Raw genomic sequence first — 25,195 nt, 5'->3', positions numbered from 1 at the left:
TCTGTCTAGCGGGAGGACCACGCACTTCTTCTCTCTGTCACTCACTGTTGTCCCCGACACTTTATTATCCGAGCCCCGTTGCTGAAAGAAGCTTCGACCGAGCCTTTATAGGAATTGTTGGAGTTTCCCCCCCCCCCTGTTTGGAAAGCAGCGGGAATATTTTGTTTTGGTTTTGTGCATTTTAAGCCGCGGTTTTTAACAAACACACACACACACACATACACACACACTGACACACGTTACAGTAGCCCTACCACCAATTCCCACCTGGATAGCAGCTGACGACGACGACGACCCCCACCCCCCAAACCCCCCCCCGGCTCGGTTGGTTCGAACCCTCCGGAGAAACAAGTAAAAGAGAAGAAAGTAGTGCGAAAGGAAGACAAGAAGACGAGAGAAAGAGAGTGAGAGAGAGGAGGAACGGGAGACCCGGACAGAAGAATGATTCTCAAACGTCATTTGGTTTTCACCCTCTACTCTATCTGTGGGATTCTTCTAAAAGGTGAGACCGGGACGAGGGAGTAGTACGTGCAGCGTGCGTGTATTTGCATGTGTGTGTATGTGCGCTGCCTGTGTGTGTGCGTGTGTGTTCCATTCCATGGAGGCAGGTTGCAGTGGAGGAGAGGAGAGGGCAGGACATGCGGCCACACATGGCTGGAAGCTGGATCTTTTTCCCAATCATGCACAGATTGCACACCCAGTGATTCTCAACCATCTTAACTTCAAGGACCCTCCAGTTTGATATGCATTTTTTTTTTTAGGGCTACGGACCCTCATTTGATAGCATTTGTATCTCTAGGACCCCCCCAATCGACACTGTAATAAGTGTTAGTGTATGGTCCAACATTTGGTTCCATTTGTACACTCTCAGAGTTACAGACACATTTGGTTCTTTGGCAGGGGACCCCCTGGAACCCCGTCAAGGACCCCTTTAAGAACCACTGATGCACAGTTGCACACTGCACAGGTGTACTCTGTGTGTGTGTGTGTGTGTGTGTGTGTGTGTGTGTGTGTGTGTGTGTGTGTGTGTGTGTGTGTGTGTGTGTGTGTGTGTGTGCGTACGTGTGTGTGTCAGTCAGTGAGAGACGTCGAGAGTGACGAGAGGGAAAGTGCGCATATTATTATAATGCGTGCGTGTAGGAGAGATTACGCGCGCCCGGGTTCTGCTTTGTCTACAATACATGTTCATGTTTAGGAATGAGGGAGATGTAGATAAGAGTGCCAACTACTATTTGATCATTTGGAGGCATCGTGCAGCACAGTCCATTCATTCACTGTCCAGCCTGACGTATGTGTGTGTGTGTGTGTCGTGTGTTTTGCTACTGTGCATCAGACAGAGGCGATGGAAGGAGGAGACACACCTCAACCCCACGGTCCTATTGTTTTGCAGCACTTGGATGAGTCACTGAGATGAGGGCAGTCTTAACGCCCGGACTTATCCGATGCTTATCGGCGAGAGATGTCGCTGTCACTGTGTGTGTGTGTGTGTGTGTGTGTGTGTGTGTGTGTGTGTGTGTGTGTGTGTGTGTGGGGGGGGGGGGGGGGGGGGGGGTCTTATGGTTTTACTCATGTGACATTTTCAGGTGTGGCCATACAGTGACACAGGCGCCTATGGGCTGATGCGCATTGTTACCTCAAGTGTGTGTGTGTGTGTGTGTGTGTGTGTGTGTCGCTGGACGTGGGATGAGAACCTCTATAGATAACCCCCAGTAGTCGATCTGCATGAAAGGACAAGTGCTCTGGCCTGTTGTGGATAGCTTTTTCTTTGTACGGCAGGGTCCCTTATCCATTATGAACCAATGAAGTCCCACAATTTTCTTATGGTAGCCTAAGAGCAGCAGATCGTTCATATTATTGATTTCCTTTTCAGATGAAACTACCGTGGTCTATAATAGTCCATTTACTTTCTACATTTACGCACCAGCGATGTTCCGTGAAATGGATTACAGCTCCTTTTCACGCCCAACTCAGTGGGTATTTTCGTGTTTGGGCTTAGGAAGTGCCATGGCAATCCGTTTATCTGCTGAGTTGAATACATTTTCATTTAACTGTGTGGTGATATTGATAAAAGTGTGTGTGAGTGAGTGACTGGGTTGGGCTGGGGTCAAGGTCACTATGATATTTGTGCTGTTGTCTTTAACGGTTATTCCCAAGTGCCTAACAATACCTTATATGATATCTTATTCATATAACGGGCTTATTGAGAGGGACCCCCTCAAGGACCCCTGGGGGTACCCGGACCCCACTTTGAGAACCACTGGTCTACTGAAGTGTTGCGAGGAACCAAGTTTGTAAAGCATTAATCTCACACGTGGTAGCAATACACATTCCCAAAAAAAAAAGACTGGACATTTTGCTATTCATTTATGCTTATAATGTAGAAGTGATTGGTGGATGTGTGTGTGCATGGCATCATGACTAATACAGATCTTCATATAAATTGATATTGGATCTGTACATCAAGGGAATTCAATGTGTATTCGCTGTAGTCCCTATTAAACTAACCAGCACAGTGTGTCAAATACAAATTGTGATCCCCCCCCCCTTCATTTTCCTGTTTTCTCCCAATGTAGTCATCGCGCCAATACCCAGTTTTCCCCCCTCTCGTGTAGTGCCTGTCACTGCTAACCCCTACAGTTGGTCACGTGGGAGGGTGTTATGTAGACATTGACAACCACATTTCTCCTCCAATATACATACATGAAAATGCAAGCTGCTTCTTTTCACCTGACAAGGGAGTTTTTTCACTGGGAGAATACCTACTGTAACATATGCGGAGGAACACACTATTCCTCTGTTGGCACCCTGCTGAGCAGGTGCCCTGACCAGGACGAGTGCAGAGATGGCCCTCCCCGCCCGGCATCTCTCCCTCGAACACGGGCAATTGTGTTAATTGGAATCCCGGCAAAGCTGGAATGCGCCTGGAGGATTCAAACGCCTAGTCTCTTGGAGTATTATGTGAGGACTCTGATCTGAGGATGATTATTTCCTTGCTTACAATTTAGTAGAAGCCCAATAAGAAATCAATCAGTTGTATACAGCAAAGTCTGTAGTGTTCATTTAACTCTGAGAGTAGGACAGTCCATTTGGTTACATATGTACACTCTCAAAGTTAAATAACGCTCAAGATGCTACAGTGTATTTAGCTGTGTGTGTGTGTGTGTGTGTGTGTGTGTGTGTGTGTGTGTGTGTGTGTTATAAAAAAGAAGAGAGGGAGAGTGAGTTTACACTGGCCGGGCCGTCCTAAATAAACAGACAGGCCGTCCTGGCTTTACTAATGAGCTGATCTGTAGTGAGTTGGTATCTAATGGCTCAGAGTGAAGCATTCATTAATTTCCCAGAGCCTTCCTCCTCTAAATTCTATCCCTGTCCGTATCAGGTCATCATTTTTGCATTGCATTAAACTTTGTCTACAGGGGTTCATTCAGGGGTCACCCTGGGCTCATGTTCTATGCAGCCACGTATTTGCATGTTGAGTTGTTGAGTCTGTGTGTGTGTGAGGGTGTGTGTGCTCACGCACACGCGTGTATGTGTGTGTGTTTTCTTACGTGCATGTGTGCCTTCTTTGTACTGTATACAGCCTCTTGTGCCACTGGTTGAAGTGGCAAATACAGGATAATAACAGCAGAACAGAATGCTTATTTTGTATCATAATACACACTCAGTCGCTCTGCCTTTCTCTCCCTCTCTGTCTAACCCTGAAGAGGATAATGCTAGGCTACTTGATGCGAGCAGTCATCACTTGGTGTGAAACCTATTATTGTATAGAATCCACACAGCGGTAGGTCAGCTTCCTCCTGGATAAAGTGCGTCTCGCTGAAGACGCGCGCGCATGTGTGTGTGTGCATAAATGCATCCTCACGCTCCGTAAATGGCAGCTGTTAGAGGGCTCCTCTGCAAACCTATGCCAGCTGGCAGTCAGAGAGAGATTCGGTGAAGGCTGAATGTCGTCTAGCGACCAGGCAGAACCTGTATCGTACACATGTGAGTGTGAACGTGAGGCGTCGTGATGATGGGGGCTCGTTGTTGTTGTTATTTACCAAACAGCCCGAGTTGTTAACATTAGCCAGAGTGTCTTGCGTGCTCGCCCTGGAGCCTGGAGGAGGAAAAAAAACAAAACAAAAACATGCTGTTATGCAAATGGTGCCTGTGTTTTATGTAAGACCGAACGAAAGGCAAGGCAGAGCAGAGACAAACAGTGAGAGAGAGAGAGAGAGACAGAGATGTTCTGCTAGTTATGTGGGTGTGCAAATGCACACCCACAGTAATGCACCATGTACTCAGCACTGAAGTGTGCGATATCCGCCACTGTTGTTGTTGTTTTTCAGTCGGCTGCCTGTTCTTTTCTGAGGCCGTGCACTGCTTGCGTGTGCACACACACACACACACACACACACACACACACACACACACACACACACACACACACACACACACACACACACACACACACACACGTGCTTTCTGTCCACCTCGCCTGCTCATTAGTCCATTCACCTTTTTGAACTGTGTGATCTTAAGTAGTAGAAGTACAAAACCCCCCGCTGAGGAGTGTGTTTATCCCTGCAGTGAGCCTAAGCTGCAGAAGACTGACCCTCCATCCATCCCTCTATCATTCCCTTCCTTCCTCCCTTCCATCCCTCCCTCCCTCTCATCCTCCCATCCTGGTGTGGAGCTTTGTACCACGGCAGCGTGGGAAAGCTTCAGATAACAAGCAGCCTTGTGTGTCTGTTTGCTGAACCGCTGATTACACCCGGGCAAACTAGATGTTCCGTCTCTCTTTGCTATGACTTTTTTTTCTTTCTTTCAGTGTGTGTTTTAAAAGTTACAACACTGGAGCTACTAACCTGAGCCACCGCAGGATCTGCAAAAACGTCGTAGGCTCATGTGATGTGCATGGCACATGGACACACACATACAGACACAGACACACGCACACACACCGCTCCACTATAGATTCATCGATGCTCAGCCGAGGGATTTCCTGTGATCAAAGCTCGTCTTTTGTTCGTCCAGGTGTTAAAGAAAGTTAAAACAGAAAGAGGGAGGAGGCTTTTGGAGGGAGAGATTGAAGGATTCGCGAGCTCAAGGCAGAATGGGATCTCGCCTGTTCAGAATTCTTACACCATCTCTCGCTCTCTTATGTCTCCCACGCAGGGATAGATACATGTGCACATGCACACACACACACACACACACACCGACGCCGAACCTGCCACCTGTCCCGCTCCTCTTTCTTGTATCAGAGAACGAGTGCATTCTGGGTAGATTCGGCTCTAGTTGAGTATGTATAGATTCATATGAAGACGGTGTCTAACGGGAATGCCGCTATAATGTTCCACGCTGACTCCGACATTTCCTTTGTTCCTTTGTTCCCTGTAAAAGACTATGCGATGATCTGTTTGTTAAAAGTGCTTTTTATGAATTCATTTGACGCACTTTTGACTTCATTTTTCATGCAATTATCCAGCTTCCAATTTTCCAACCTACTCTATCCTCTATACTATTCAGCACTCATAGTAGCTCTGCCTGCGTCTCAACACCATCATGCTACTTTCCATTATGAATACTGAAAGCTTAAGCCTTATTTATACTTATACGTGCAAAAAATGATCTACAAGCTTACAACGCGTCACATCGTGATGCACTGTGAGCTTGTGGATCAGCTGTTTTTGGCACGGTACATCGTTGTATGATGACGGAGTATAATTTAGGCCTTAGTGTGAGGATCTTGTTTGGATCTCTTCTGATGTAATCTCTCAAGAACAAGGAATCTGTCGTGAAGGCTCGTCATAACGTGTACACACTGGGCTACAAGTGGGCGTGCCTTAAGATCAGGAAGCAGGCCGCGCTTTACCCAATGAAATGTAGTGGGCGGGATTTACGTGTCCGCCGATCCTTCCCCACTCGAAACCAACCAAAACTAATTTAACAATAGCGTCCGCGGAGCAGACAAAACCACGAAAAGATATTTACATTTTAACTTGCTCTTTCATCATAGAAACAAGTGGGCTTATAACCAAAACGATCCATGTTCTCTGGGAGAAGTGGTGTTAGTGTTCCGTGTATAAATATTGTTAGTGGGAATGAAAACATAGTCGCACCACCGGAAGTGAAACGCTGAAGGCAGACCAAAACCCCGGTTTCCTTGCGCACGGGTGCTACGTCGTCATTGTCCCAGAGCCAAGTGAGATAGTACAAACAGCAGAGGGCGCTGTTTTTCCTTCTCATTTGGTTCTGGGTTCCCAGATTGCTTCTGATGTAATGACTACGTAACTTCAGTGAAAGCTCATAAGTAAGTAAACCCTTTGGGGTGTCCTGTCCAGGTGTCAGAGGGGTAAAAGTACTCTCCCACCACCATGGACACTGGGGGGTTCTATTCCATTCTCTGTTGCTGCACTAGCAACTCCTACATGGTTGGTCGGGGGGCCTGTTCACTCAGCAGAGAGCGGAACTGCGAGGGATGGCATGTTCCTCCACACACATTATGCCCTCTACTCCAGGTGAAACTCCTCACTGTCAGGTGTAAACAAGCTGATGGCAACTCCAATATGCATCGGGTGATGCATGTGGTTGTCTAAACCCCCCCCGTCCCAGGCCAGTTCATCATTCAAGGGGAATTGGCATATCAACTAAACTGGGTAGTAAAATAATAAAATAATAAACAAGTAATAATAATAAACTGAGTAATGAAACCTGACACTCATCGTCATCGTTTCTGTTTGGTTTTTACTTGTTTGTCCTTCAAGGGTGAAGTACTCTACGTTTAAGTACCAACAACACCAAATATTGTGTCTGAGCTACCGCTATTCAAATGGCCCCTCAATAACCGACTTCAGGCGAGGGGAAAAAATAATGGCTATAAGCAGCCGTGAGGCCAAAAGTTCACTATGGAGTTTCTCTTGAAAATAGAAAAGCACTAAAGCAATATACTGTGAGCTGACAGTAAAGAACAGCACAGCAAAAGCAGCAAACCCGGGGCACTGACCTCTATTATAGATAGTTATTTTAACTACTGCACAAGGCGAGAGAGGCTGTATGGAAATAAGCAGTGGTCCAGAGCAGAGTTTTCTGAAGAGTATGAAAGCATCCATTCCATTCTGAGTCTGACCAAACTCTACACCAGGTGATTTAGCTAATTACTACATTTACAGAGAGAGAGAGAGAGAGAGCAGGGGGGGTGGGGGGTGGTGGTGGGGGGTACTGAACTGATTAGTGAAGTCACTTGTGATTTGATGGAGTGAAAACCTCCCTCCCTCCCATCTTAGGATGATGATTAGCTGAGCCTAACCCTTAAAATATAATATAATATATATATATTTTTTTTTTAAACGTTCAGAACCCAAGATATCATTTGAAGATTTGCTGCTCCATTCACTTCTTGTTTAACTTATTACTGAAAAAGGCTGCATCTCGGCTCCTGAGCACTTTTTTTTTTACTATGTATTTTTCAATGTTATTATGTAACTTTCAAAAGGCAGACAATTAATGTCAACAAGGTCCAATGACCTTGTTGACATTTGTGAAACCACACAGTGCAACCCTCAGTGATTAGTGATTACTGGAGATAAATATTCTGTGACTACTTGAAAAAGCTGGCACAGTTTGCAATTATTCTTTTATTTCATTGGCACTGAATGAGTTGGTAACATGGATGATGCTGGAAGTGTTGTGCACAACGCTGTGGTAATGAGCATGGCATGAGGGAACACTTCTTTACATCATGTTTCACTTATTCTTTCTAGTCTCCCCACTCCGTTATTAACTCTGCATACAGATGACATTAACCATAGCGGCATACTGTAGTTCACCAGTTTTTCTAATTTGCAAGCTTTGGTGGACATTTCTTTTAATGTGATGTGGCGAAATTGCACAGGGGGAGTTACTTACTAGTTGCAATATGTCCGCTGTCGTGACAAGCCTAGAGGGCATCAGCATTTCTGTGATTACAGACACTTTGGTAATGCAGATGGCACATGGTTTAAAGCATGTTGTGACTAGCCTCTTTGCCCAGTACCCATGGTTTGATTTTAATGGTTATGCCTCTGCCTCTGATACAGTATATCCATTTTGATATCCCCATCTGGTCATTTATTTTGTTATCGCCGGTGGGGATATGTTTTATATGCCTGGCTGCTATTGGTCAGACTGAACTATACATGTATTTCCTTTTGCGATAGATATTTATATTAAGTAATGTAATTTAAAAAATCTATTTTAAGAAATTCAAATCCTGCTTGTACCCCAGAACTAAATAATGCTCTCTAGGACATTTCTATGCTAATTTACTAATCACAATTACTAGCGCACGTGCAGCTAGTACGTGCACAATCAGGTTTATTAATTTGATTTCATAGCAGACATAATAGTAAATCTTTCCCCCCTGGTGTCCAATATGTTCACACATGCAAAATGAGGTTTTAATAATAAGTGCACTTTGCAGCAAGTGACATGCAGACCTCCATGTCAGGGTCTCATACATTATTTGTCTGTGTGTATGTACTATACTGTCTGTATGCAGTGGTGGAAAAAGTACTCACATTTTTTACTTGAGTAAAAGTATCAATACCTCAATGTAGAAATACTCTGTTACAAGTAAAAGGCCTGGGTTCAAAATGTTACTTGAGTAAAAGTACAAAAGTATTGGCATCAAAATATGCTTCAAGTAACAAAAGTAAAAGTACTAGAATGTTTGAAAATAGCAGATCTACAAGCTCACAACGCGTCACATCGTGGGCTTGTAGATCGGCTATTTTCAAATAGCCTGTGTATAAAATAGGGCTAAAGTGGTAAATATGTTTTATAATATAAGAATTTATATCTGCAAAGTCACTAGTAACTAAAGTTGTCAAATAAGTAAATGTACAATATTTTCCTCAGATGTAGTGGAGTAGAAGTGAAAGTATTACTAAAGTAAAAAATACCTCAAAATTGTACTTATGTACAGTACTTGAGTAAATGTACTTAGTTACTTTACACCACTGACTGTGTGCACATACATGTATGCGTTTCTGCGTGGTTGTGTGTGCGCGCACATACTGTATGCTTGTGCGCATGCCTGTGTGTGTTTGCATTTGTGTGTTTAAAGATGTGTGTGTATTTGTGATGTCTGTATTAGCATTGAATTCCAGAGGATTAGTCAGAGGCTAATCTGAAGCTCCAGTCTTTGACCAACCGCGTGTCACTAATCTCATACACCATGGAATAAAGTGAGACACAGACAATCGCCTCCCAGATTAAAAACACTTCCTGACAGAGTTGTTGTACTCTAAAGTAAGCCTGTTCAGTAGGGGCTGGGACAGTGCGCAGTAAAATCCTGTTGTTAATTTAACTATGACAGTGTACGAATGGAACCAAATGGACCGATAAGGGTCCATTTGGTTCCATTCTATCAATCATTTAGCTGAGAACCCACTGAAATCCTGTCAAGGACCCCTGGGCAGAGAGCGTACACATATTTGTAATATACTGGGAGTGTTACACATTGATGAGAAAAACTGATCTTCTGTATAGTAACATTCTCCAAAAGGCGATGTTTTAATGAGCAAAATATGGAAAGTCTGAACAAAGACCTATAATAAAAACAATTACATTTTTAACAGCGCAATGACAAATATGGTTCAATGTGGGTTTTACATTCTTTTACTGGTTAAATAAAGGTTATAAAAATGTGTACTGTATTGTGCATTCCAGAGAGGCCATGGGGTCACTTAAAAGGTCACCAAAATCAGTAGGGTTCATCCTGTAATCTATTAGGTTAACCACTTTCACCCTGATGTCTCTATTTTGGGCATATCATTGTAGGCAACATAAAAATAAATAAAAACTATACTGTATATAAAAATCAAAATGTTCAAAAATAGCTAAAATAGCTGCTCTACAAGCTGAAGTTTCATGTCAATGTGTCTGAGTTTTTTTTAAACGTTTTTGGGCGGTGAAACCGCCCCTATATGTTAGGTTTGGATATTTGCACACCAAATCCTGCGCTGTGATTGGCCACAAATGTACCCCCCTAACCCTGCACCGTGATTGGCCAATCACAGTCTATTCAGGACTGTGATTGGCTAGGGAAACATGACACATGTGCATAGCCCTATAAATAGGACCATAACTTAAAAAAAAACATACATTTGTTTTTTTTAAGTTATGGTTTCTTCCATCACTTCTTCCATCACTGTGATGACCACTGTGACCACACCGCCCACTTCACACTGGGTGTGATTTTTTAAATATATACATATATTTAAATATTTGCACACATTTTCAAGATAAAAAAAAAGAAAAGCAGATCTACAAGCTCATAGCGCGGCACTCGGTGAGCTTGCATATCTGCTATTTTTGAATAGCCAAAGAAATCTAAAATGACACAGATGTGTTCCAGGTCTAAATGGGTTAACATTAGCATCAAAATCACTTAAAACATTTTATTTATTTATTTTTATATATATATTTTTTGGGGGGTTTTCTGCCTTCATTTGATAGTACAGTAGGGAGAGACAGGAAACGGGGAGAGAGTCGGGGAGTGACATGCAGCAAAGTGTGGCCGCCCTAATATTCGAGCTGAGACATGCATACAGTACCGGTATATTGTTTGGGAACAGTGTAATGGACAGATGACAAAAAATGATCATTAGAGCCCCACCACTAGTGTGGCTAAAAGACAAAGTGAAGTAGCATGTGCAATGCATACAGCATTTAACCAATAGCAAAAAAACATACTGTATATTAGTGATGAGCGGGCCGACCCGTAACCCGCGGGTCATCCCGCGGCGCGGGTGGTCGAGTCAGGATTTCAGAGGCAATTATGCGGGCTGTGGGTGAGCGGGTCAGCCGCTCTCACATGAAAAAAAAAAAAAAAAACCCTATCTTGAACAACATGCTTGTTTATTTAGCCCATGACAATGTTGTGCTACTGTAGACATTTAAAGCGACTTTGGGTACTTAAAAGAGCGCTATATAAATCCGAGCTATTATGATGATGATTATCTTTATTTCCCCACGCGGGTCGCGGGGCGGGTTGAGCCATAGATTTATATATGGGTTCGCGGGGCGGGTTGAGGCAGGTTGGGTTCCGGGGCGGGGCGGGTCATGAAAAAACCCGACCCGCACATCACTACTGTATATAGTCCGGTTCTTTGTTTTTTGTTTTTGTGTCGGTGTTCGGTGCCTTTCATGATAGAGGCTACGATTCCCTGTTCTGTAGACTGAATGGAGAGTGGTTAATGTGTGCGTGTGTGTGTGTGTAATAATTCTGTTTAGAAGATAAAGATATGGCCGGCCATGACAATGTACTCGGTCCCTCGGCTCAATGGTGATATTGTTTGGGGACTCTGCGTTGGCGCTTGACAGAAATAAACTCAACCCAAAGCAAAGTGGCACACACTGTAGTGTACAGACCCCCATACACACACACATCTATGTGTGTACACCATACACACACACACACACACACACACACACACACACACACACACACACACACACACACACACACACACACACACACACACACACACACACACACACACACACACACACACACACACACACAGCAATCGTAAGATTTTGCCGGTGTGAAAATAGATGAGAAGTGATACCTGCATTCCTCCAGGACTGAGGTTATTCTGACAGTATAGACCTGATCGAAATGGAATGAAGCTAAGAGATATAAGAAGAAGAGTGAATACAGGGATATTATGTTGAAAATTGTTTGAAATGGACAGCCTGATGGTTTAGATTCAGCTGAGCTGAACTATGGAGAAGATTCGAGATAAGGCTTCGACCACTGTCTTCAGAAACCAGAGAACTCAAACTGGCTGCATTTCAATCCACTATATTCAACATTCAAGAAGGTTATTGATTCACACATACACGCATGTGCAGTGAAATAAGTGTGTGTGTGTGTATGTGTGTGTGGGGGTGTGTGTGTGTGTGCGCTCAAAAAGACAAAAACTTAAGGACAATTAGCAGCAATACTTATAATGTAATAAAGTGAAAGTTGTACAGTATCAATTTTATAAAGCGTTTTAAGTGTAGAAAAATACAAAAATAACCGTATTTGTACATATTGCTACTGTTCTTTTTGCACACAGACAATTTACAGGGATTTGCATCATCTCTGGGTTACTGAGGTAGGGTATTTAACTATATGCTGCAGCCAGAGGAAAAATATACTGGGAAAAGGATGTGCGGAATATAAATGGGTATACATTATATACTGTACATATACATGCAGCAGCAGAGTGAATATACATTGACTTCCCCAAATCTTTGAGGCCAACCTCAGGGGAATTCCTTTTTGAAACCGGAAGTTGTGGTGTTCTATTTCGATAGCTCAAGTGTAGTGTCCAAGAACAACACTCTTGAGGGCAGAGGGAACAAGTCTGCTAAACCACCACATGAACACCACGTCAGCAGTTTCTGACGACGTCAGGGACATCCCATATCTCAATATTCAGTCGATCAGTCGTACGGTAGTGGGTACCGCAATGGGTACTGGCAACCAGGGTTGCCAGATCTGCTTATTATAATTTCCCCGCAAGATTTTATTTGAAAACAGCCGATCTACAAGCTCACAACGCGTCGCATCGCGACGCGTTGTGAGCTTGTAGATCTGCTATTTTCAAATAGCTGATGTATATGTTAAAGTGCTCATGTGGCCCATAGTCGCTTCTTTTCGCCTGGTTTTCCTAGACCTGGTTGCTTGTTTCTCTCACAGAATCTGGCAACACTGCTGGCAACGGGTACAAGAGGTACCCTGACAACAAGTACAACGGGTATTGCATAAATGGGCGGGGCGTGCATTCAGAACTTGCATTTTTCCCGACTTGCATCGTTCCCGAGTAGGCCACTGCCTGTTTAATCACCCATTGACTTTAATATCTAACAGTATTAGTACTGTGGTAACAGGTCTTGCGCTGGGTACTCAACAACGGGTTCTCAACAATGGGTACAGCGAGTACTCTGACAACAGGTACTAGGGGGGGGGGTATCGCATTACTGGTTGGGTTCCCGACTTGCGCGGTCCCCCAAGTAGGCCAGTGCCCTGAAGGGCATGCCTAAAATAGCCGATGTACAGGGAAGCTCACAACACATCGCATGCGTCTCCCCAATTCTCCTCTCCAAGTGGCTGTTCACGATGTATCTCCGAGGGTATAGTGACAGAGGCTAAGGGCATGCGTTGAGCCTGATTTATTGTGTCTCACACAGAAAATAGTCGATCTACAAGCTCACAACGAGTCGCAGCGTGACGCGTTTGTGAGCTTGTAGATCGACTATTCCCGGGAACGCAACGCGAGTATAAATCAAGCTTTATAGTGGGCTGGAAATAATGCAGTCAAAAAGTCAGACATGATCTGACTCTGGAGCCGCTCAACACATATTGATTGGACAGTCGTACAGTAGACCATAGGAATATTGCTTAAATAATTCATAAATTGAGTGGCTTTCTGTGTTAAGTGGCCATCCTCAGCAGTCCACTGAGGGCTGTTACATAATTCTAACAATTATAAATAATGTGTATGCTTTTACAGAATTTGATATTAAAAGTGCTTGACGTGCATTGTGTAAGTACACACACATGCACATACACAACACCATGTGTACATGGTCCCACGGTTTTGTTGTTGTTGTTGTTTGTTGACGTTTGTTGCCATGACTACGTATCACTGTTCTGCTAAGAACAGTGATACGTAGTCGTGGCATCGTGCCAAAGTGTGATTCTACGCCTTTCATAAATACATATCTGTGTACTTGTTTTAGCCTCATATTCTCACAGGGGCCCAACAAGTGGCTAATGTTAATTGAAATGGAATTCCCCCGGCAAAGTGTTCATGTTAATTGACTTTGTGCCTGTGTGCGTGTGTGTGTGTGTGTGTGTGTGTGTGTGTGTGTGTGCATGTGTGAGTAAAATTGTGTGCACAAACATAATGGGCTATGTGAGTGCATACTCTTGTGCAGTGGTGTAAAGTAACTAAGTACATTTACTCAAGTACTGTACTTGAGTACAATTCTTTGGTATTTTTTACTTTACTAAATGTAGATTTTGATTATTATTACAAAACATACATTAACCACTTCAACCCTATATACAAAAACAAACTAGAATACTTGTTCCATGTGTGTGTGTGTGTGTGTGCGCGTGCGTGTGTGTGAGAGAGTTGTTATTGATTGCCAGCCCCTTGTCTAATGATGAGCTCCAGGGTCCCTCCACATTTTAATTTAGAAAGTGAAAGTGAGCCATTCCATTTTTTACGGTAGTTGAATAGTAACGTTCCGCAAAAATAATGATACATCTAAATGGGTTAAAGCTATATTTTACATTATCAATCCACAGACGTTATTAACCTCTATGCATATGTGGGTAATGTTTCAGCTCTTATGAAAATAACACGCATATTGCTAGATTGTATATTGTTTTGTATAAGTCTGGGCGGATTTAGCTGTACAAACACAGTTTTCTAAATGTATTTCATATATTTAGTCTTTATGAGAATGTTAAAATATAATATAGCCACACACACACACACACACACACACACACACACACACACACACACACACACACACACACACACACACACACACACACACACACACACACACACACACACACACACACGTTTTCCATTTTCACTATTTAAAATTATCTGTTGCTCTGTCTTTCACCACTAGCATCTCTTTTTGCAGGGAATGAGATTTGGTGTAGAGGGGGAAAAAATAACAAACCGAGTACCGGTCAACTAAGTATTAGTTTACTGAGTATAGAGAGGGGTTTAAGTGGTTAATTACGGCCCAATGGGTTTTGTGAGAGTGGGTCAAACATTTACATTGTGTGTGTGCGTGTGGGCGTGTCTGCGGACAGAGAGAGAAATTGAGTCGTTGAGTCGGGCATATTGTGCTCAGAGGTAATTAATTGATTGCTTTTCAAAACTGCAGGTGTGAAATTCCATCCCATTAAAAAGGTTTCCCACCATAGACACACACACACACACACACACACACACACACACACACATACATTACATTACATTACATTACACCAACATCACAAGCTTGTAGATCTGCTATTTCTGAAAAATCGTGAAAATTCGTGGCAAAATCTAGGAATATATATTTTTATAAAGCAAACACTCAGATTTGAGTTGCAAATGTAAAAAAAAAGGGAAAAAAATGCTACAAGCTCATAGCGCAAATATAAGTGACTGACTATCATAAACGATACAGAACCTCCTCCCTGACAATATCGCAGAGACAGTTTGTTTATTTTTGGACCACAATTCTTATATGAGACGATTCTAAGATGACCCAATGTTATTCTCCATAGAGAAGTTACTTTACGAACCAGGGGATGGACGAGTGACGTCAGGACTTCTGTACTCTCTATAGGCGTCATGTGTAACCTCTTGAACTCGGTCTCTCCTCTACTTGTGTGCCTGTTAGACCTTCATGGATGCTGACAGCCTGTCTCAAACGGGAGTATTCCATACGGATGTGTGTGTGTGTGTGTGTGTGTGTGTTCTGCCAGCTCTGCGGGCTCAGAGTCCGGGCCAGTGCCCACACTGTGGGGCCCAGGTTGCTCCAGGGCTGTGGTAGCGGGGAGGAGGAGGGGAACATGGGAGTCAAGTGAGACAATTTATAACAGTTAAAAAAGCAAATGAACTGAGACCCCGGCTTGGGTGAGCGAGCGGCCACGTTCGTGTAATGCGCCTTAGGGACTTCTTCTCCACACACTGTAGCTGTTGTTGTGTACAGTACAGTATGTGTGTGTCCCTCTGTTTTCCCCTCTCCCAAGCCTGTTTGTATGTGCGGGCCGTGCGTGCGTGTGTGGTGTGTGCATTGTGCACGTGAGTGCATGAGTGTGTGTGTGTGTGTGTGTGTCCAGGGTAGCGAGCAGAAACACACACAACCCCCCCTTTGCCATCTGTCTTCCCTTGCCACAATGCAAATCCATTACATGCCTGACAACATTATTCCCCCCCCCCCATCTTAAATGACACACACACACACACACACACACACACACACACACACACACACACACACACACACACACACACACACACACACACACACACACACACACACACACACACATACACCCGGCCATAAGCTGACTGTTCCACTGTGCTATCATACACTGTACACCATTGGTTCTCAAAGTGGGGTCCGGGGACCCCCAGGGGTCCTTGGGAGGCGGGTACCAGGGGGTCCCCAGCTAAATTTGTCAAATCATTTTTAACCACTTTAACCACATTTTATACTTTGGCTATTCAAAAATAGCAGATCTACAAGCTCAAAGCGCGGCACCGAGTGCCGCGCTATGAGCTTGTAGATCTGCTATTTTTTGACAAATCCCTGGCACAAAATATTCTTTGAGATGGGGGGAGGGTCCGCAGCCAAATACATGTCATTTTGGGGGTCCTTGACGTGAAAAAGTTTGAGAACCACTGAAATACACATTGCAATTAGGGCTGCAGCTCTATCCATAATTTTCTTTGAAACAAATCTCAAAGTGCTGCAGAGTAAAAACAAACATTTGCATAAAAACAACAACACACTAATTAAGAGGAGGGTTAAAAAAAATAAGACAAATTAGAATCATAAGCGTAAGCATGGATTAAAGTTCTCAGTCACCACCACTGAGTTCAGAAACATAAGCTTGCAGATTAAGCCTATTTTCTGTTATTCGTTATTTTGAGATCAAAGAGTATTTTGAAGTGGTCAAACTAGCGATAGAATACGTGTTCAATCTTCCAGAAAACCCCTAATGATCTCGGATATTTCATAAAAAAGCTTAAAGGTTAAAGCCGCCAATCTGTGATTTCTTCAACTGGGCTGGGCTGTATGGCTATCAAAACATCATAATGCTACATTCTGCTAATTGTTTATGAAACACAGCACTAGTCCTTTCACACCGTTTCACAAATCCCAGATTAGGACTTGGCCTTTACGAGACGATATTCAGTCGTGAGATTCTATTTTTCTTTGCTTTAATCCATGCGTAAGGCCTAAGAGGTAAATACCAGTGTAGTTAAAAGAATGCTTTGGTAAACAAGACCAGGAGACCTGGTTCTGCCAGACCCAGAATAAATTCCTAGTACGTAACACACCTACAAACCACTTTATAAGTTGAAATCTGAAGATCAGAGCACTACGTCACGCTAAGCTTGGCCAATCGAAAAGGAGGAAAAACATTGAACCGGGAGGAAAAACATTGAACCGGGAGGAAAAACGTTGAGAGGGACAGACAAAGCCTCATGTAGGCCTGACCCCCTGGGTCTGGCAAAAAGGAAGGACTTCAGTCCTCTCTTAACCCATTCCCTCCGGGAACGCATCTGTGTCCTTTTTAGATTTCTTTGGCTATTCAAAAAATGGCAGATCTACAAGCTCATAGCGCGGCACTCGGCTATGAGCTTGTAGATCTGCTATTTTGTAAAAAATCCTGAACACTTGTGCAAATCTTTGAATACATATTCAATGTCTTCTAAATCCTAACCGTTTTTTGAAAAATGTTGCTATAGTAGTAGTTCTCAAACTTTTTCATGTCAAGGACCCTCCAAAATGATATGTATTTGGCCGTGGACCCCCATCTCAGAATATATTGTTCCAGGGACCCCCCCCCCCCCCCAGAAGAGTGCAGCGCTATGAGCTTGTATATCTGCTATTTTTGAATAGCCAAAGAAATCTAAAAATGACACGGGATGCGTTCTCGGATTGAATGGGTTAAAAACATCAACAGCCTGCGGTGCTCTCAGGTGGTCCGGGAGGGGCATTCCATATAGTTGCTCTCAGGTGGTCCGGGAGGGGCATTCCATATAGTTGAGGAGCAGCCGAAGGCCTGGTTGCCCGTCGGTATGGAACTTGGTCCTGTGGGGCGTGAAGGAGGTTAGTATCTTCACAGCAGAGGTTGCGAGTGGAGGTTAATAGGGTAAGTAGATCTTTCGAGGTAGGAGGGGAGCATTGCCGTGGATGTATTGATGGGTTAATAATAGGGAGATATTATATTCTGTCTGGGACGGGTCTGGGAAGAGGTGTGTGTGTGTGTGTGTGTGTGTGTGTGTGTGTGTGTGTGTGTGTGTGTGTGTGTGTGTGTGTGTGTGTGTGTGTGTGTGTGTGTGTGTGTGTGTGTGTGTGTGTGTGTGTGTGTGTGTGTGTGTGTGTGTGTGTGTGTGTGTGTGTGTGTGTGTGTGTGTGTGTGTGTGTGTGTGTGTGTGTGTGTGTGTGTGCGTGCGTGCGTGCTCGTATTCATTCACACACTCATCAGGATCCTAACGGTGCTGTTGTGGGCTTTTGAAAGCTCTTGTTAGGTATTCCGATGAGAAGTGCATTACAGTAATCAAGCTTAGAGGAGACAAAGGCGTGGGACAAGTTGTTCAGAATCAGACACAGTGAGTGTGGGATGGAGGGCTCTGTTCCTGAGGCGGTAGAAGGAGGTTTTACACAGGTGATTAAAGGGATAATTCACCCCAAAAAAATAACTTATTTTCTATCGATTAGTCACCCCATGGAGACTTGAATTCATTGATATTTTTTTGTTTTTCCTAAGCCAATAATTTGACGACCAGCAGCGGTAGGAGACGCAAAGGAGATTAAGGATAATTAATTAATAAATAAAACGATGGTTCGACTTTCGAACCATCGTTTTATTAATTAATTAATAAAACGATGGTTCGACTTTCGAACTATCGTTTTGTTAATTAATTGATTAAAAACGATGGTTCGACGTTCGAACCATCGTTTCATTAATTAAATAATTAAATACGATGGTTCGAACGTCCGTTCGAAATTCCTCCCCGAAGTTCGAATCCTAAAAACAGGGTTTGGATACAGCCCTAGTCTGGGTCTGGGAAGAGATGCTGTGTGTGTGTGTGTGTGTGTGTGTGTGTGTGTGTGTGTGTGTGTGTGTGTGTGTGTGTGTGTGTGTGTGTGTGTGTGTGTGTGTGTGTGTGTGTGTGTGAGTGTGAGTGTGTGTGTGTGTGTGTGTAGATGGATGTGGATGTGCTCGTATTCATTCACACACTCATCAGGATCCTAACGGTGCTGTTGTGGGCTTTTGAAAGCTCTTGTTAGGTATTCCGATGAGAAGTGCATTACAGTAATCAAGCTTAGAGGAGACAAAGGCGTGGGACAAGTTGTTCAGAATCAGACACAGTGAGTGTGGGATGGAGGGCTCTGTTCCTGAGGCGGTAGAAGGAGGTTTTACACAGGTGTTTAAAGGGATAATTCACCCCAAAAAAATAACTTATTTTCTATCGATTAGTCACCCCATGGAGACTTGAATTCATTGATATTTTTTTGTTTTTCCTAAGCCAATAATTTGACGACCAGCAGCGGTAGGAGACGCAAAGGAGACTCTTTGTGTCTCCTACCGGAACCGCTGCTGGTCGTCAAATTATTGGCACCCCATGAATTCAAGTCTCCATGAGGTGACTAATCAATAGAAATAAAGTTATTTTGGGGGTGAACTATCTCTTTAATGTGGGCCTCAAAGTTCAGGCGATGGTCCATTCTTACACCCAGGTTGGTGACAACAACTGATGAGGGGGGAAAGTCTGAGGTGGGGTGCCATCTAGAATGTCTTCATTTTTGGAACTGTCGAGTCGTAGCAAGCAATTACTTTTTCAATTAATCATTCATCTTGAAGCCTGTTAATGGCTTTGTATTTTTTATTTATTTATAATTAGCTAAATCGATTAGTCTGAATAACCACTTAAGCCCTATTTTATACTTAGTTGAACAACGGTATTGCAAAATGTAGCTCTTCTGACAGCTTGTAGATCTGCTGTTTACACTATTTGTGAACATTTAAAGTATATTATTTTCGATTAAATCAATTGGTTCTATTACCTGTTGCACTTGCAGCCCCTAATTGCAGTATTTCATCTCATGCATGCCTACGGAACAAACGCAACATATGATGTCCCATGGAGTGCATATGCAGCATTTCCAAAAGGGATGGATTGTAATTGTTTTCAGCTGTGGAAAAATGACTTCATGTCTTTTACTGCAGCTTTGTGCAAATATTTGATATCTTCAACTTTTTAACTGGCTTAGAAAATAGCTCATCACCAAGAATTACATCTAATGTTCCTTTGTATTTTGTGTATACACACAAAATACACACGCACACACACACACACACACACACACACACACACACACACACACACACACACACACACACACACACACACACACACACGCACACGCAAGGATGAGCTCAATGGTTTTTATAGCCATCTCATCTCTAGCGCTAATCAAAAAGCTTCCCCAGCTGTTTGCCCACCCGCTGAGGAGACAAAGAAGTTATTATGTTTTTAAATGGCCTCCTATTACCACTAATTTTCACCGCCTATCTTAAAGCTATTTGCTTTTCTCTCACTGTCGTGGTTGAGTAGAGCAAAGGGTTGCACTTTAGAAAAACAGTGCACAGCGTAAATGGAGACCAACCGAGGGATGGATTAATTTCTTTGGATTATTTACCAACAATGGTGCCTAATTCTTATTCCTCTCATTCCCGTCTCACATGTCTTGTAGAGGGAACTGGTTATGATATTTAACCCAGTTAACCACTTATGCCCAGTATACTATACATACAAATATATTGTGTATAAATTGTGCATTTGTTTAAAAATCATATTCATATTCAGAGTGGGCGGTGCGTTGGCGAAAAGTCAGTGCACTGTGCCCTAGGCGCACTGACCGACCCTAGTCTGAAGCCGTTGACTCTGAGCACTGATGAAAACAACAATGGCCGAGGAAGTGATTGCTAAATGCGTGGCGTACGAGGTTAAATGCGTGCTAAACGAAGTTAGACGAGTTAGATGAGACGAGTGCTACTGCCAGTAAAAAAAAAAAAATTAAATACAGGCGGCAGGCACGGAGGAGCAGGGCTGTCACGATTGTGAAGTTTCACCCAACGATTAATTGTCCCTCAAATAAATTGCAATCAACAATTTAATTGTGTTTCTGTCATTGAGCACTGGAATATATGAATACAACATTACTTTTCTGTCTGGCTGCTAGGATTTGAAGGGACAAATAACCTAAATATACAAAGAAATGACTGACAATTATTCAATAACTTTACTTTCAAAAATACATTAATTGTGGAAATAGCCGATCCACAAGCTTGTAGATCGGCTATTTCCACTATTTTTGAAAATGTTTGAAAATATGTGAACATTTTTCAATATGGAAAAATGATTGCGATTATCTAAAAATAAAAAATAATAATCTGAAAACGTTTTTTTGTTTTGTCTCGATTGCGGCCTCTGCTGTTTGCATATTTTTTATTTAATCGATTTAAATTGTCACCAGTTTGAATCGATTTACGATAACTCGTTACATGCCTAGTTCGTATATCAACCGGACTCGTGGTACGCTATGACGTCACTGCCAGAGCAGAGTCTCGGAGTGCATTTCCAAACGCACCGTTGTTTGTATTTCCTCTTCCACCATGCACTGAATCTGTCATGATGAAGACTGATATTCTGAAACCGGACAAACACAAACTGTATGAGGGTTGAAAGGATTAGCTTAACCAAAAATTAGCCCACTCACATGTGGAGCGGTGTGATTTATTACATGGACTGTGTATTGCTGTACTCATTTCTATTAAAGAGCGAGTGATATCAGACATTATAACCTACTAAAGTGTTATAAAAGATGAAGATATTGTAGCAGAGATAAATGTCACTTTAATCACTTTGCTCTTATTTCTTCACTCGCAGCCTTTTATCAGCAAAATGAGGAATGCAATATCAGCATTTCTTTTGCGATATGTGGCTTTCAGTCAGTGTGGGGGTCCGGGTAACCCCCAGGGGTTCTTGGAAGTGTCAGGGCTCTGAGAGTATGCAAATGGAACCAAATATCCATGAAGCTCAGTTTTGTTATGATTTTATTTTTATGGCGTGGCTCTGTAGGAGGCGAGCCGTCTATACACGGGTCTGTCTGTCTGTGTGTCTGTTTAAGGGCAAATCTCACAAACTGCTGGGCCGTTCAGTGCCAAATGTCTTGTGTGCACTGCCAGTATGCCAAGGAAGCAACTTGAATATCGTTGCTGTCAGGCAGGAACCAGCTAACTCCATTTTGACGTTTTTGCATTTTTTTCCCATGAATCGGTGCTATTGAACACCCTTTACGTCTGTGTGTTGGTAAAAAAAATATTGAACCAATGAAATGTATTAAAAAGTGCTTCTGACAAAACTAGCTAACTCCATTGGATCCTCAAACTTTCTGCTAAACCAGCTAACGCCACCAAATGGGGTGGAGTTAGCTGGTTTTGCTGACTCCAGGCTCCACCCCCTTTTGACCTCCAACCTCATTGTGAGCTGTTCTTATCAATGATGAACAAAACCTCCTAACTCTGTTTTGTTTTTGTCATTTCCTGAAAAATGAACATTTTGGAGTTAGCTGGTTCCTGCCGGACAGCAGAGATATGTTTAATATTTCTTGAAACATTTACTTTTTATAATGGAAGTCAATGCTGGTTGGACTGGGACGAAACCTTGCCCTCATAGATGACTGAAGTCATAGACTGGCCACATGACATCCCAGATCCATACGGAAGTAAGTAATGTATGCTTCAGCGTAGGACACAGCGCGTTGTGATCTTGTATATTGACTATTTTCAGCATGCATATCTGTCGTACGATGAAGTATAATACATCAGGCTTAAGTAGGGCGGTGTGGCTTGTTGTTGGTATCAGCCGAGCAACGATGGCGTCTTATCCCCTTTACAATGCCTTAGACCAGGGAGATGGATTGCCTAGGTGGAGCGCCACACCTTCCCGGGAAGCCACACACTGTTATTAAACCCTATCTTGTTTTAATTAAGCTACATTTATTGTCTTGTCAGCGCAACACAGTTCATAGACCCAGCATTTTCACATCAGTGCTGATCGGGGGTGAAGTGAACGCACATGTAAAGTGCTAGATATAGATGGAGTGCTTTGAAACGTAGTTTATCTTGTGTGTTGAGGTGGCCACAAACATGTAATGTATCTCTCTCTAGTTATTTAACTGAGTATATATAGTCTGTCGGTGGGGCTTAAATCTGCCAGTTTTTTTTTTCTTTCTTTTTTCCCCTTTTTTATTTAGAGTAGGCAATTATTATTTTACCCCTTTTTCTCCCCAATTTAGTCGTTATGCCAATTGATTCCTCCCCGCACACATTTCTGTGTTGTCACTGCTGTCGTATCCTACTGACTCAACCAGTGAGGAGCCCCACCGGGAGGACGTAGAGCCTTCGTCCTATTCCTCCCGCCCAACACTCCCCGCTGACAGGTGCCGCCTCAGCCCCGTAGGAGGACCGACGTGACATGAACAATACCACCCTCCTCCCCCCCGCCCGGCTTCCCTCCCCCCGAACACGGGCCAATTGTGTTCGTGTAGACGCTCGACAAAGCCGGAACAGCACCACGGTGGATTCGAACCCACAACCTCCGTGGTGGTGGGCAGTGACTTAACCACTGTGCCACCTCAGTTTTGGGTTTTTAATTAAACTGTAAAGGTCCTTACACACCGGCGAATATGCGAATATACGCAAAATTCGGACTCGTTCCGAATAATTAAAAGACGCTTTTTCGCTTCGCGAAACTGATGTGGACGCTTGCATTGACTTTATAAGGTTTAAAAAAAAAACGTATTTATTCGCATGAAGAATTCGCCCCGGTGTGTAAGGACCTTTACACTTTGAATTTCCTGGGAATTCCATATACCAACATCAAGTTGCAGCCATGGGATTTGCATTCCAAAACTGTCTTCTCACAGAATAACATCTGTATCAATATTTTACCCTTTTGTCAATAAGAAATTGGATGGTTTGATGACTGTGGCAATTACTTAACCCATTAACTCACTGAGTGCCAGAATTATTTCTGGCTATTTCTGGCCAGTGCGTTTTTTTTATTTAAAAAAAAAGTGCTTAGGAAGCGAGATACAGCCTTTTTCAGTTATAAGTTAAACAAGGAGTGGATGGAGCTGCAAATCTTCAGATAATGATATCTTGGGTTCTGAACATAAAAAAAAAAAAAAAAAAAAAAAACCTTTTAGTTTTTTTATTTTTCTTTCAAAAACACGTCAAACACGTCATTGGCACGTTGCGCCATTGCGGTAAAACACGTGAAACACGTCAATGGCACTCAATGAGTTCCTGAGGCCGATACTATTTTTTTTCCTAAATCCTAAAAGGTCCTTACACACCGGGGCGATTTTTTTCATGCGAATAATACGTTTTTTTTTTAAACCTTATAAAGTCAATGCAAGCTTCCACACCAGCGAAAAAAGCGTCTTTTAATTATTCGGAACGAGTCCGAATTTTGCGTATATTCGCATATTCGCCGGTGTGTAACCGCCTTAACACTTTAAAAAAATATATGTATTCAAAGGTTTTCACACATTTTTACAGATTTTTCAAAAATAGCAGATCTACAAGCTCGTAGCGCGGCACTCGGTGCCGCGCTATGAGCTTGTAGATCTGCTATTTTTAAATAGCCCAAAGAAATCTTAAAATGACACAGATGCGTCCCCCCGGTCTGAAAGGGTTAATAATAAGCGCAAGGATGGCAGATGCAACCGCGAATCTCTCGCGTATGTATGAAATTTATTATTCCTATACGGGTCTTCATAATTTACTCACCAAAAGACTACATTTACCCACATTTGACTATACTGCGTTCCTGTGCAACAGTTTAACGACCGCAAATGCAGTCCTGGCGGGTGACTGAGTGATTCACAGACATTCGTCCATTCTAAAAAGTTATATTTTATTCAAACATGAGTGTAAACTCACCGGCACACATACTGTGCACACAGTAACTCCCATAAAGGTTTATATACATACACATAGTTATGCAATCACAGAAACTGGCACATAATCTCTAACTGTGTCGTGCTAGTTTAGCTAGTAGTGTTACTCTGCGATATCAAAGGATATCCTTCTCTCTGCTAAGTGCTGTTCCTAACCCCTTCCTCCCCCCGCAATAATGCGCTCATTGCCCTAATCCTGACCTTGTTAAAACGGATCCCAGGCTCCTGCAAAAAAGACGGCGATATTGTAAAAACCCCCCCGGAGCCCCCTCAGTACGACTGGTCAGAGTGATGCTCATTGGTAGAGATGTGAGGCGCAGTGACCTTCACCAGCATGTAATCCTGCAGTTCACCTTTGACCGCAATTGGCATTATGGTCCAC

General features: G+C 43.0%; 1 protein-coding gene across 1 annotated transcript in view; it reads left to right on the top strand.

Moving 5' to 3' along the window:
- The first annotated feature begins 328 nt into the window (after window positions 1–328).
- Window positions 329–25,195, top strand: part of cadm2a (cell adhesion molecule 2a) — a 441,503-nt gene continuing 416,636 nt past the window's right edge. Inside the window, exon 1 of the mRNA XM_080436621.1 lies at window positions 329–502. Within this exon, the coding sequence (XP_080292747.1) occupies window positions 442–502 (61 nt within the window). The 5' untranslated portion in view covers window positions 329–441. The remainder of the gene's footprint in view (window positions 503–25,195) is intronic.

This window comes from Gymnoscopelus braueri (assembly GCF_963280865.1).
Source record: "Gymnoscopelus braueri genome assembly, chromosome: 8".
NCBI classification, from domain to species: Eukaryota; Metazoa; Chordata; class Actinopteri; order Myctophiformes; family Myctophidae; genus Gymnoscopelus; species Gymnoscopelus braueri.
Note: the sequence above shows the minus strand (reverse complement) of the source record. Positions and strands in the feature narration are given on the sequence as shown.